The 14660-nt window shown below is 36.2% G+C and overlaps 2 protein-coding genes across 2 annotated transcripts; one reads left to right on the top strand and one right to left on the bottom strand.

Annotated features, from left to right (window-relative positions):
* Nucleotides 1-42: 42 nt before the first annotated feature.
* On the top strand, nt 43-1562 carry LOC130711520 (polygalacturonase inhibitor 2-like). The gene has a single exon (XM_057561186.1). The coding sequence runs from the start codon at nt 298-300 to the stop codon at nt 1318-1320; it is 1023 nt and encodes a 340-aa protein (XP_057417169.1). The 5' UTR covers nt 43-297; the 3' UTR covers nt 1321-1562.
* A 2421-nt stretch (nt 1563-3983) lies between these two features.
* Nucleotides 3984-12136, bottom strand: LOC130711521 (alpha N-terminal protein methyltransferase 1). Its single transcript, XM_057561187.1, has 8 exons — nt 11866-12136; nt 11485-11629; nt 11151-11209; nt 10341-10451; nt 9391-9492; nt 8566-8620; nt 5910-6007; nt 3984-4326 (listed from the first exon to the last, which is right to left on the bottom strand). Exons 1-8 carry the CDS (start codon nt 12103-12105, stop codon nt 4201-4203), a joined length of 936 nt encoding a protein of 311 aa, XP_057417170.1. The 5' UTR covers nt 12106-12136; the 3' UTR covers nt 3984-4200.
* Between the last annotated feature and the right edge of the window lie 2524 nt (nt 12137-14660).

Below are 14660 nucleotides of genomic sequence, written 5' to 3'. Positions count from 1 at the left end.
ATCCTCTTTAACAATGATTTGTTCATACTTCCTTTTTTTTCAATCTCATCTCCGTTCGCTTTTTCTTTTGATCTCTCATTCTCTCTTCTTTTTCAATTATATTATTTATCATATCTCTCAATTCACTTTTTTTTTTTTTCTATATCTCTTCATTAGATGGAAATGAATTAAGAATATAAGTCATTTTCTTAAATCTATCATGCTGCTCTTACTAGTAACTATATAAACCCAGCCCAATCTCATCCTTTTTTCCTCACCCAAGATTATAAATCATATCAAATCCAAATCAAGCACAACATGGCAACCAAGCACTCAGCCACCCCATTTCTAATGCTACTCCTAACCATTACATGTTTCTTCCCTCTATCACTTTCAGAAAAATGCAAACCACGAGAAAAGACCGCCCTTCTCCAATTCAAGAAAGAGCTCGGCAACCCAACCGAGCTTTCATCGTGGAACACCACCACCGACTGTTGCGACCCCGCCTGGGAAGGCGTCACCTGCGACGCCTACAACCAAACTTACCGCGTCATCATCCTCGACCTCTACAACCTCAACCTCCCCAACCCCCACCCCATTCCTGCCTCTGTGGCCAACCTCCCTCACCTCAACATCCTCTCCCTCCGCAACATCCCCAACCTTATCGGCCCAATCCCGCCGGCCATCACAAAACTCACCGAGCTCAACTACCTCACCGTCAGCCACACCAGCATCTTCAGCCACATCCCCGACTTCCTCTCCCAGATCACAACCCTTGTCACCTTCGACTTCTCCTACAACAACCTCACCGGCCCTTTACCTCCTTCCATCTCCACCCTCCCCAACTTCGTTGGAATCACCGCCAACGACAACAAGCTCTCCGGAGCCATCCCATACTCCTATGGCTCGTTCTCTAACTTGTTCACCTCGTTGACGCTCAATCACAACCAGCTCTCCGGGAAAATCCCAGCTTCTTTGTCGAAGCTGAACCTTGCCTTCGTGGATTTATCCATGAACATGCTAGAGGGTGATGCCTCAGTATTTTTTGGATCAGAGAAAAATACCCAGAAGATTATACTTGCTAGAAACTCGCTGGCTTTTGATTTGGGGAAAGTTGGGTTGTCGAGTAACTTGAACACGATAGATCTTAGGAACAATCGTGTCTATGGGACGCTACCACAGGAATTAACTGGGCTCAAGTTTTTAAAGAAGTTGAACGTGAGCTACAATAGTCTTTGTGGTCAGATTCCACAGGGTGGCAACTTGCAGAGGTTTGATGTGTATTCCTATGCTCATAACAAGTGCTTGTGCGGTTCTCCTCTTCCTGCCTGCAAGACTTGATGATCTCTGAGCGAATTGAAATGGATCATGATGGATAATGTATTTGTCCATGGAGCTACTTAAGGGGTGTAATAAATGATTCATGTAGTACGACCTATATATGTTTTCATGTCGGTGTTGTTTGTTCATTTTGTGGTTCTCTCATTCCCACGAGTTCCACGGCAACAAATGTAATCTGACATATGTTTTTTTATCTCAGTTGTGTTCCAATAGGACGCATGGAATTTTACTAAGTTGTGAGATTTTAATGGTTTTATAAATTCTCACATATATCCTCTCATTGAAAATTAGTACCCGCAAGTGAGTTAAAGTAATGGCTCAACCCTTCATCCCTTAAGCGAGTGGCGCGGGTTTGAATTTCAATACTCATAGATAGAAAAATTCATTGGTCAACCTCGTACCGCATCGTGCGCTGACGGTTTTTTTTTATAAGCAAACATTATGAGGACAAGGGGCACTCAACCCATAATACAAAACAACCAAAGAAAAAACAAAAGAAATAGCAAACACCCAGCAAAACAGCAAGCCAAAAAAAAAAAAAAAACCTACCCACCCGAGCTAAAAGAAAAACGCATGATGCCAAAACTGGACCTACAGAACCCATCCAAGCTACACCCACCTGGAAAATCAAACCTACATGATATCCTTTCCTCACCCCAATTACATGAAAGAAACATCCTCATACCAAACCCGAGTAAAAAAGAAATGAAAAACAGACCCCATCACCCTATAAAACCTGGTACTGAATTCCACTTCCAAACACAACCGAACAGAAGCCAACCAGAGAAGAAAACAGCAACAGTGCAATAAGCTACAAGCCTTCCAAACATAACATTAGATTCATAGACCACTCAAACAATGAGTAAGAGAAACCACTCATTGTTGATTTAACCCAAAACCAAGACCTCCACTTGATAAGATCCATAACAGAATCATAATTGAACACACCTCCCCTGAACCAAATGGACCAAACTGCAGCAAGCCAAATAGTGAGGGCACCAGTTTTTTTATTCTTGTTCCAGCCAAATTCAAATTGAAACAGATGATCACGAGGAGACCTTGGAAGAACCGTTTGAATTCCAATCCACCGGTAGCAATCTCACTAAATTCCCATAGAGATCGGACACGCTCAAGCCAGATGAGCAGTAGTCTCCACTTCCAAACGACACAACTTACAAACAACACTCCTCAGACGAAAAGATCCCATGCTTCCACATATTCTCATTGCTGGGAATTCTATCCAACAAAAGTCTCCATAAGAATGTCTTCACATTGAAACGGTGATTGTTAACTTGTCCGGTAGAAAAATCCGCAGAGAGAGAAATTAGAACAAAGTATATGGCAGGGTGAAAGCACCAGAAACATAAACTGGGGAGAGAAAAGGTTTCAGTGTTTCGCAGCCACCCAACAGTGACTACAAGACAAATCCTTATGTTTTGCTACTTGTTGTGGGCTAATCTGCTCAGGGTTCATCAGAGCATTTTCGATGCGATTGAGGATAACAAGGAATGACTATAATATTGTGGTTTAGTGCTATAGGAGAATAAGGATTCAGTCTCGCAAAAGACTGTTAGATTGTTCTACCAGCTAGGATTTGTTAGTGTTGTTATGCCAAACTATTAGTTTTGTTATAAGTTTGTTATGCTATTATTTTAGTTATGCTGTTAGTTTGTTATTCTCTATTTCTATATAAGGTGTATTCACCCCCATTGTAATTACCTTTTGAAATATTCAAAATATAGGTCAATTTATATGAGTTCTTTTATTCCTAGTTGTGAACTCATTGGGCGTAGTTACGCACTTTAAGTGCGTAGCTAACACACTTTAAAGGATGTAGTTAACACACTTCTTAGTGCGTAGTGAACGCAGTTTAAAGTGCAAGCGAATTTATCTTCAAGGGTGTTTTCAGATTTTATGTTTAGAGGTGGTGGAACTAAATGTCGGGGGTGAGAATAACAATTACCTATTCATTTCTCCAATCTGCCATCTCATCAATTCTATCAGAAGTGCACCTACTTCTTCACATGTGGTGATAGTGAAGACAAGAAATCCCCTTTATATTGTCAACCATCTCCTTCAGGGTACCCACAACACTCGGATAAATGCTCTAATACCAATGATAGAATCCAACCAAGAACAAAGGAGCACATATTATTCAGTAAGGAAATGTAGAACAATGATGAGTTTACCAAGAGTCTCAGCTCACTCTCTAACTCACAAACTCAAATGATCCCAAAGATCGTTTCTAATCCATCTTAGCTCACTCCTATTTATAACACTTCCACCCTTGCACTTAAACTAACTCTCAATTGACTACATTACTGAGAGCCTGTTTGGTTTTCAGTTTGGTGAATGTGAAAGCACATTCACTAAACCCAACAGGTTCATTCCGTTGGCTGAATGTGCATTGGAAATCGTGATCTCGAATTCCAATGCTTCAAACGGACTTCCTAACTGAAAACCAAACAGACACTAACCCCCTTAACTAACTAAGATTACTAACGAACTATTGGAGTACCTATCACAAGTTTTAAGGTAATAAGAGGAAGAGAGAGTGGTATCAGTAGTAGAGATTTGAACATGAGATTATTAGTGGTGACTAGGAAAAGCTGTGCACGTATTTTATTTTGGTTGGAAAAAAAGCAGCAAATGTAGCTATAATATGGTATCTAAGTTTGAACCACTTCCGTCATAGCAACACTCAAAATCCCATTTGGATAAATCTCTAGAGAACCAAAAATTGCATTTCACATACAAGCCGATGAATGGCTTAGCGAAATGATGATTTCAACAAATTAACACCTACTCTAAGACTAAATTACAACAAGAAATTAAAAAAGGGGGAATTCTGAGAAACATTCAAACCTACAAACAAACTGATTACTTGATGGTCCTGGGTCTATTAGCATGTGTTTTAGATCTCGTGCGGTGAACCGTCTTTGGAGCCTCTGTAGTTAATGCATAAATCTTCACAGCGAATAATTCCTCAGGGAATCCTTTCTGATCCTGATTGAACACCAAAGCAGCTTAATAAACAGAAGCAATGAAGCAGAAAATTATTGGTAAAACCCAGAAAATGATAAGAGGGACCAAACTTATATATTATTCTAACAAAAATAAGTTTATTAGTTGAAAGGACATCACAGGTAGCATCCTATGGTGGAAAATTACTTAAAGAAGGACACACACATCACCATGAGGAAATATCGTTTGAAGTAGAACAGTAACATGTACAACAGTCAAAGGTAACTTCCATGTAACATTATGTTATGGATCTTCAATCATATCCTATTTTTAGACATAGAGGAAGAAGACCCTCGTATCCTCGTCCAAGGGAAGTAGAGGACCAAGTAGACAAAGGATATATGTAAGGAATCTTGATTTTGATTTGTCTGTTGATTATACCAGTAAAAAATAGAACACCACCTATTTTTGAATTAAAAATTATATCTTCAGACTTCTAGATTAGACGTAACTCTACCTCAAATGCTACATCAAGGGAGAGGAATGTTCTACCCTTCATAAGTATCATTTGGCCATATTTCTAGTCCATGTATGATCTCTCAACAAACCCCTCTCACGTCTAGGGTTGGACATATGAAGCGTGGATATGATAAACTTCATATTTGTAGAACTGCCTTAATCCCAATCATGGGATACCTACGGAGCTAGATTAACTCCATCAAATTCTCCTGAAATAACCGCGGGATCGGATTGATTTCATTGACTTTTCCTGGAACAACTCTGGGTCAGGTTGATTCTTGAACTACACACTTCAGCGAGTGACCTGTCATGGGTGGTCCAATTAACTGATCTAGAATAGGCTTTGATATCATTTTAGAATTAGGTTAGGCCTAACTCTACCCCAAAAGTTAGCTTAGAGGTGAGGATTTTCTTCTCATTTATAAGGTCTTATTTGGCCTCAATGAGTCCTCTCAACAAGACTCCAGTAGGCATAGTTCTTATGTTCTAGTTTATTTCCAATGGTAAAGAAAATTAGAACCTTAGATATATAAAGAATCCTAGTATTAAGTATTGGCCTCCCTGGAACTTGCTGATTCCTGTGGTCGGTTAAACTTTGGCTGGCAAATTAGCCTTCTATTCATAGTTTCAAAAACCATACTAGACCAGCAGGTTCAATTGCTTGAACACAGATCAATTAGATGTGCGGACTCAACCTGTGAGAACTGGTGAAGAACCGCCAAAACCAATCAGTTTCTATTCTTTCAAAAAAAAATTATATATTCAAAAATACATTCTTTTTTAACCACAAGAGTTGAATGACAAGTTATAAAGACCTATATATATGTACTTTATTACTTATCCTTATATTATTGATTTTTTTATGATACAGAATATATAATATAATAAATATATTAATTAAAATTTTAAATTATCTTAATTTCTTATGTCAATTTAATACTGAATGTATATATATTATATAATACTAAAATTAATAATCAATTATCGTCGGTTTGTTTGCAATTCAATCATGGTTAAATAATTAAATCATGAACTAGTACTTTTATGAGTTCAATGATTTGTCCGGTTTTTAAAACATTGCTTCCATATGGAAAAAAGTGATGTACCTTTGATTTGTAAACATGCAATCCACATCGAGAAAAGAGTTCTTTGAAGTATGAATCAGATCTTGTAACGCTTCGGTCTTCATTATCAAGCACAAAACCTGCGAAGAACAAAGCATCAAAACAAAGATCCAAAACCATAAAGTAAACCACCACTTAGAATGAAAGATACTCCCTCCGGTCCTATTTATAAGCATGAAAGAGAAGAAAAATCTTGGTCCTTTTTATAAGAACCAAATGAAAGTTTGAGCTATATTAATTAATTTTTTCCAATGATGCCCTTATTAATATGCCAAAGGTCGAGCTGCTCTGCAACTGCGTCTGCCTCCCAGTTTTCTTGCCTTGGTTTGGGTTTTGAGATGCTAGAGTCTTCATCTGCCTTGGCTTCTGGTGCTGCAATTTCTTCTTGTACTAGTTCGGCTGGTTCTCTTTCAAGTATTCCTTTGTATGCCCCAGGAGTGGGTTCTTCCAACGCTATTCTTTTGGGTTCTTCGGCATCATCGGGTTTTGATTTTGGGTCGTGTTCCCACTCTGGTTCTTTCTGCGATACTGATGTTCCCTTTCTGAAGGAGGATTCTGAGTTGGGTGGTCAGGTTTTTCTTTCCGAGGTTGGCTTTATGGACCACGATTTGCCAGGCCTGCCAAGGGAGGAGGGTGAGGATGCAGTGCAAGCTTCTTCTTCTTTGGCTGAAGAGGGTATCATTTTGGAGGAGTTTGATCCAGTACTAGAGTTCTCTCCGCCGAAGCCGCGGCCTCGAGGTCGTCCTAGGAAAAAACATTCTGTGAAGAGTGTTTCTAATGGGTCTCCTCGTAGACCTCGCGGGCGTCCTAGAAATTTAGACGGCTTGGATAGTTCGAGCATTCCTCCTCCTGTTGATCGTGCTCCTTCTTCTGGCGACTATTTCACTCGTGCTACAAAGGCATGGTGTTTGGCAAAATCTGTGGGTATGGTGTTCCCAGGTAGTGATGATGAGGCTATTCGTGGTTTGGCGGAGGAGCTTAGAGAGAATTGGCCTGTTAGCTTGTAGGTGTTTGATGTCGGTTTGTTGGGTTTTGTGCTGGTTTTGTCTGTTGGTTTGGGTCTTGATACTGTTAGCTTATGGTCCAGCACTCTTTTTCCTCTCTTGGGTTTTTCCCACTGGGTTTTCCCTTGAGAGGTTTTAATGAGGCTGGCCATGTGGGGGTTTTTTATTTCCAATTGTAAGCCTTTTATTACCTATCTTGTCATCTATGAGAGGGTTGTTCTCAAAAAAAAAATTCTAACTTGTAAAATGTGTCTCATTAATTATTCTCTCTCTTTTCCACTTTCCAACACTAATAACAAAGGGTAATTTTGGAAGTTCATTTTAATTTAAGACAAATTTAATGCATTTTATCTAGTTTAACTACATTTCTTAAACTATGTGAATTTTTTTTTGTTGCTTATAAATAGGACCGGAGGGAGTAGTAGATTAATTAATTGATGTCAATAAAGAAAAATTAAGTTAATTACATCATTTCAGGAAATGTTTGGGAGTTTACAAGATGTAGCACAATGGAAAAATGAAGGGGGGCCTCTCTCCACTGTTTAGAAGCCAACATCATAAGTAATGGTGAGTATATTAATTGTTTTTACAAATTTGACATTTTGTCTCATTTTTTATAACAGAAAATCTGTTGCTCCTGAAGCACCTAAAAATTCTTACAATTTTTATTTTTTACAGTCAAATATTAGTTTTATTATTATCATAAACGTAAAAATATACTATGAAATAAAATTTAACTAAAACAACTTTTTAATGTTGAAATTCAAGGATTGGGTAGATGGAAGAATAATAATACTCAAAATAATAAAATGATATTGATATTAGAGTGAAGGATGGGATGCAAAAGACAAAGCACTAATCCTAATAGAAATTTTTAATCCTACTTAAATAAAGAAACAAATCATAAAATATAAAGAAACATGAAAACTATTCCTAGGAGATCATTTCAGATATTCAACTGTCTCGAAATATAATTATGAAATCATAGTATATCTTCTGAACCTTCTAAAACTCCCCAAGCTTTAAGCTTGTTACACAAACCATTTAAAAAGGAAAACTAACCAGATAATATAGTTTGGGCTGCACAAAACTATATTTTGTGGTTTCCCTAAAATTGGGAGCTCTACTACTGTGCTCAAAACTGATACAAAACACTTGTGACATGTTTGTAAGGATTATCATATTTTATGTTCAAAGCAGTTTATGATCAAAAGCTTAAGATAGCTTAGAAAGAAAGAAAAAATCATTTTCCCCCACAAGTTAATTAAAACCAAACGAACTAATATAACTAGTTCTACATATGTGGTTTCTCTTTAACTGGTCGTATGCTAACCAAATTTCCTTTGAGGCACTGTCCCAAGTCCCAACATCACAACATCCTATTTTAAACTCGAAATTGTTGCTTCAACTTTCATCTATTAAAATGTTGTTCTTCATAGCACTGCTAAGCACTCTCAATGTCTGGGGAACAGTAGGAGCAGATGAATGTACAGTTGAGGACTAAAATACAGTCAAAATTTGAGATATCGGTTTCAGAAAAACTGCGGAAGCCAATTTTATTAGTTGAATAAAAAGCAGGAAATAAATCATCCAGCATGATTGGAAAGACAGAAACGTCAGAAAAAGCAAAGTACCAGATCTGGCAATATTCTCCTTCAGGACAAACAATCCACCTGGTTTGAGGCCAACCTATAGTAATGTATGTGTCAGTGCCACCAGAGTGAAAGCATGGGATTCAAGTTTCAGAGACAATTTTCACAACTTTCAGTTCAAGTTGGAGATAACAGTAATGGTAGGAAAATCTTTCATTCTTATGTTAATTATCCACTACCAATCAATTGAGAGAGGTATAATGGCTTAAACCTAAAAAAGCATCACAAGGTTAAAGTTCAAGCAAACATATGGATATGGTTTTGTGATAAATTACAGACAAACTTCCAGATTATCAAATATTTCTGCATAGCCAAATAGTGAATAAGAGATAAAGTTTGTGCTGTGATAAAACCCATTTAAGCATTTAATGTAAGTGAGAATTTCTCTATAGTACAGAATTGGAAAGATTCCTTCAATAATGAACAGCTATATGTAATTTATATATATTTTTTGAAATGATCACTAAATTCTTATTATGTAATGTCATTCAGAGTGATACTGCAAGACTTGCAAGTTAGCTAGCACCTAAACAAACCAAATATGGCAAATGTTAACCAAAAAAACAATTCTAATCATAGGTAAGCCCAAATAATCCACAAACCGGGTCACATCACCAAGCATGCAATTTCACATATTTTTATTTTAAAGAATTGGTAGATAACACTGAAGCCTCAAGTATATCCTTAATTCTACAGAACCTAGCTTATCTAAAATTAATTGTTTTAAATGAATTTCTTGACTCCCAATTAATAAATACCCCTGATCTGCAGTGTTCGTAATCATTAATCAAAGAAAGGATGACTTACCTTTGCCCTATTGAAAAATGAAATAAAATCATCATCTGTAAGATGACCAATGCACCATTGAACCCATATTACATCATATCTTCCGGTATCTGGTGTAAAATCCTAAAACAAGGAATGCAAGAGGTGCTCAATAACATAACAGAAAAAATAGACTAGAAGTGATAATGTGATGTAATAATTATTAAAGCGTAGACACTAGACAAGTATCAAAACTCAGAAGTGACACAGGTATCACATTAACTTGACAGTGTGCTTGGATAAAGCATTTGTAGAGAGTAATGTATTTCTAGAGCGAAATTAAAATGAATTGGGTTAACATACATAAATTGAATGCTAAATCTAAAGATAGAATTTATAAAATGTTGGGAACTTTATAGGGGTATTTTATTTCAGTAAAATGGTAGAATTTAAATACCACAACTGAAGAGAGAATATGTAAATCCTAATTCCATCTTTCTCATAAAAGTGCCACAACAACTGTTTATCTCCCACAGTCCCACTTCAAAAGAAACTTTCTTTTCGATTTTGGACTATGAATTGATCTCCTTAACTTCTTGGGTTCATTGCAGACTGTCCTTCAGTGGTGGGAAACTTTTCTCGATGGTTTGATATGTTCAAAGTTCCCTTTGATCTTTATGCTTTAATGAAACCACGGTCAGCAACACAGAGAAGAATTTTTCTGATGGTGGTACGGGTAAGTTGGAGGAGCTTGGCCATGACCTCAGATGGCTAAAGGTTGTCAGAGAACTCGTTTTAGTTTATACCGATGAATGAAGAATTGGCATACTGGAACGAACCCGAGAAGTTAAGATTTTGATTTGAAGTCCAAACTCGAAGAGATAACATGTTTGGATGTTAATTCCACACTCTACTCACATCCTATATCATCTAAACACCAAACCTAATGAGAGAAAGATGCTGCCATTTGCATGGAGGTAAAATACACACACCTGAAGAGGCACACAATAAAAATTAACTGCTTTGTGCATATCTGAATATCCAGGAGCCGAAGTTTCACGTGCAGCCTCTAAGAAATGTGATACTGGCTCAAGAAGATCAACCTTAATTTTGGAACAAACGAGGAGAAATTATTAGATGATAGATTAACTTAAAATATCTCTAAAATGTCAAGCATGCATACAAGAGACATATTGAATTTAAAGAAACAAAATAAACAATTTTAACAAAGGCACATACATGCAAGGAATATTGATGATAAGAAGATAATAAAAGCAAGAGTGTATCTCTAACAAGCAACAGTAAGAAATAAGAAAAAAAGAGGTGCAGACATTGGGATTTGGTAAGGCCACCAATACCAGAAACAAGAACACAAAAGGTTATTATTCGTGTTATAGTTAGTAAAAGCTAGGACTTAAAATTAAAACGCATTACATAAGAATTTAAACAGAACATGTTTAAATTAAGTCAGTATATCTTCATTATGAGAACTACAGGGCCCAAATATGCCCAACCTGAACACGACCCGAGTAATTATCTGGCTTGACCTAACAGACTAACATGACCTGTTAATAGGCTGGAATATCCTTCATTCCTGACAGAAACCCATATGACTAAGGTCAACCCAAACCCACATAACTCGGGCAATGTAAGAATTACCACTACTAGAATTGTAGCACCAATAACATTTACTCAAAATAAGTATCAGTTGATGAACCATAAAAGAAAGAAAGATTATCTGAGAGTGACCTAGCCAGTAGACTGACTCAGACAAAATAACAAGAAAGGTAAATAAGACTAACCTCATTGAAGTATCTTATTAATAGATTTTTGGTGACCCTGCCAATGCCAGAACCACAATCTGGAATTCAAGAGTTTGCCAATTAGATCTTATATGGATAATAAGTTCATATTTAAAGCTGTCTGTGTATTAAATTCAATGAAAGCATAGCAGGTACCAAACCTCATATTTCTCAAGAAATGAAAAAGAAAAACTAAAACACAATAGCTCCCCCTTCCCAACAATAAAATATCAATCAAATGAAGCCCTGGCTACAATTTCATTCGATTTGAAAAGCTATGAACCAATATCATTAACAATCACATTGTTTCTCATATGCGGCAAAGAGCGAGTACCAAGAGCAACAAGTGGTTGGTTTCTGACATCACCAGGAAAGCGTTCAGCTAAGAGAATCTTCAAGAAATCCTCACTGCAACTTATATCAGGTTCATTCACATTTGCATACCCTCCCAACACACCATCCACAGTTGCATTCACACCCTGCTCTCACAAGTCACAAACAACAACAAAAAAACAAAAATTTATCAATTGCAACATCAAACTAAACAACCCCAGAAAATAAAAAACCGCCACAACAAGCACAATCATTCCAAGTTCTCCCCTTTTTCACAATCAATGATTCATAAGCTAACAACAACAGCGACCCAGTTAAGAAAATAATCAGAGAAAGCGAAACTAATTCCATTTTTGCACAGATTTTGAAGAGAGGAAGGTACCTCCCAGTAGGAGACACCGCAATGGTACCACTGTGTTTTCTTGTTCGGGTCACCGGTCTGTTCACTCCACATCTCGCCGGCGGTCTGGTATTGACGGCCATCGGAATCTGTGCCGGCGGAGTCCATGCAGCTGAGTTTCCGAGTTGAGGGGAAAGAGGAAAGAGGAGAGTGAGAAGAAGAAGAAGAAGCGGCAGTGATGCTCAACAGAGATTGAGAGGGAACCCAACAACAGCACAACATAATCCAAAAGCCCAAATTCTCCAACACTATTTTAAAGCATCAAAAAAACTTAAATATGTTGATGTCTTTTGGTTTTTTTTATGTAAACCTCGGCTACCGGTCGGCCACCCTTTGGATGCCGCCAAATTTGAGATTTATCATCCCTCCCTCATAGTGTATTGTGTGAGGATCAAACCCGAGAGCTCTTCGCAGACACTCAGGCCTGCGTTGCCGACTAAGCTACCCTTCTCGGGTAGGCTCATGTAATTGTTTTTTTTGGAAAATGTCATTTAAGGGTAAAATAATAGTATGATTTTGGTATCTACCGTCACAAAAAAAACGTTAGTGTTCTAATGGAGGGTGATGTGGCAAGTCACGTCATCAGGCCATGTCATCGGATTGCCACGTAAGAACATAGAGGAAATGTTAAAAAATCTAAAATACTTCCAACCAACATGTTTGAAAGGTTTGTTCAATACTTTTTTTTTGAGTTTGAACAGACTTCTTCACTCATTCACAAATCATTAATGAAGAGAATAAGTTGGTATTACGTTGTTCACTTTGTGGATTGAGTAATCAAACTCAAACAAAATTGGTTTAAAAATCTTATTTATTGGGCTTAAGCCCAATTAGTGTTGAATGTGGTATAAGGATAGCTAATATATACCTTGAGCCCAATTAGTGAAAACTAGGGTTAGTTCTGTTATATAAATGACAAGATTCCTTTCCTCTCTGTTGTGCTCTGGCTGCGCATTTTTCCTCCATTGAGAGATCAAACTCAGATAGAGATGGGGGGAAGAGAGGAAGGAGTACACGTTCGTCCATGGCATCTCGTTGCAGGTAGATCATGCGATAATTGTTAGTGTCTTCAAGAGTTACGTAATTTATTTTGATTTCATTGGTGTTTTGCATTTTAATACAGACCTCGGATCGAAAATTCTTCATTCCTTAAATTTTGCTCGAATCAGAAATTTTCCATCGCTCTTGGTGGTTATGGTGCTATATGGTTGAGCTAAACTTTTGGTATTGTTATTCAATTATCATTCAATTTTTTTTTTGTGCTTTTCCTTTGTGTTCTAACAAGAGGAGTGCGTGTTTGTCCATGACATTGATTGCAGGCAAATTGTGAGATAATTGTCAGTGTCTTCAAAAGGTACGTAATTTATTTGATTTCATTGGTGTTCTAAATTCTAGTATAGATCTTGAACATGAAATTCTCCACCGCTTATATTTTACTCGGATCAGAAATTTTCTATCGCACTTGATGGTTATGGTGATATTTGATCAAGCCAAACTTTTTGTATTGTTATTCAAATTGATGTTTTTTTATTCAATTTTGAAATGGTTTCATTCAATTCAAATTGATGTTCCTTTGTGTTCTTTTTATGTGCTTTATTATTTTTTTTGGTGTTTTTCCTTTGTGTTTTAAAAGTTGGAGTACACGTTTGTCCATTACATCTCATTGCAGGTAAATAGTGCGATAATTGTCAATGTCTTCAAGAGGTACATGATTTATTTTAATTTCATTGGTGTTCTAAATTCTAGTATACATCTCGGATCTAAAATTCACCATCGCATAAATTTTGCTCGGATCATAAAATTTTCATCGCTCTTGATGGTTATGGTTATACTTGATTAAGCTAAAATTTCCGAATGTTATTTTCAAAAAAAAATTCCAAATGTTATTCAAATTGACGTTTATTTGTTGGTTTTATTCAATTTTGATGTGGTTTCATTCAATTCAAATTAATGTTCCTTTATGTTCTTTTTTTTGGGCTTTATTTTTTTTTTGTGTGCTTTTCCTTTGTGTTCTAAGAACAAAGCCTATGTATTTTATTTTAATAATCAAAACTAAATTGAAATATTAAACTTCATCTCATGAGTACGAATAGGTTTCTACTTTTTTTTTCTTTTTTTGAAAGTGAAACACTTACTTTCTTTAAGAGTTGTGCGGTTCCAGAGAAATCAATATTCATAGATGGTATAAAAAAAAATTATGAATGAAAAATATGAATATTGTTACTTGATTTGTATAAATGGTTATAAAGTGTGTATACAACTCTTTAATAAATTTTTATGTCTTTAAAAAATTAGAGTTTGAGAAAATTGTTTGGGCAACTCCAAAGTGACTCATTTACTAAATTAATAGGGTTATCTCTTAAATTTGAAAAATATGGAGATATTTTATAATTTGAATTAATTTTGTTTTAAAGCTATTAATTAATTTGTTGTTACATGTTAATTTGAATATGAAAATGTTAGAATTTCCTAGTGTGAGCTTCTCGGTGGAACTTAGTTTTATAAAACATGTTTAATAGACAGCTTGATACTTATCCTGGAAGCGCATATGATTATTTTGATCCGTTAATATTTGAGAATCACTCGGTATAATATTTATATTTATTGCACTTAAGTAAATTGATAAATGTGTTTAATTATGGTGTAAGGACAAGTTACCTAAGGCAGATGATGTATGCAATTAGGGTAATGGTTATATATATATATATATATATATATATATATATATATATATATATATATATATATATATCGTATATGTATATCATATATCAATA

The sequence above is a fragment of the Lotus japonicus genome, chromosome 4, assembly GCF_012489685.1.
Source record: "Lotus japonicus ecotype B-129 chromosome 4, LjGifu_v1.2".
Taxonomy (NCBI): domain Eukaryota; kingdom Viridiplantae; phylum Streptophyta; class Magnoliopsida; order Fabales; family Fabaceae; genus Lotus; species Lotus japonicus.
This window is presented reverse-complemented; position numbering and strand designations above follow the sequence as displayed.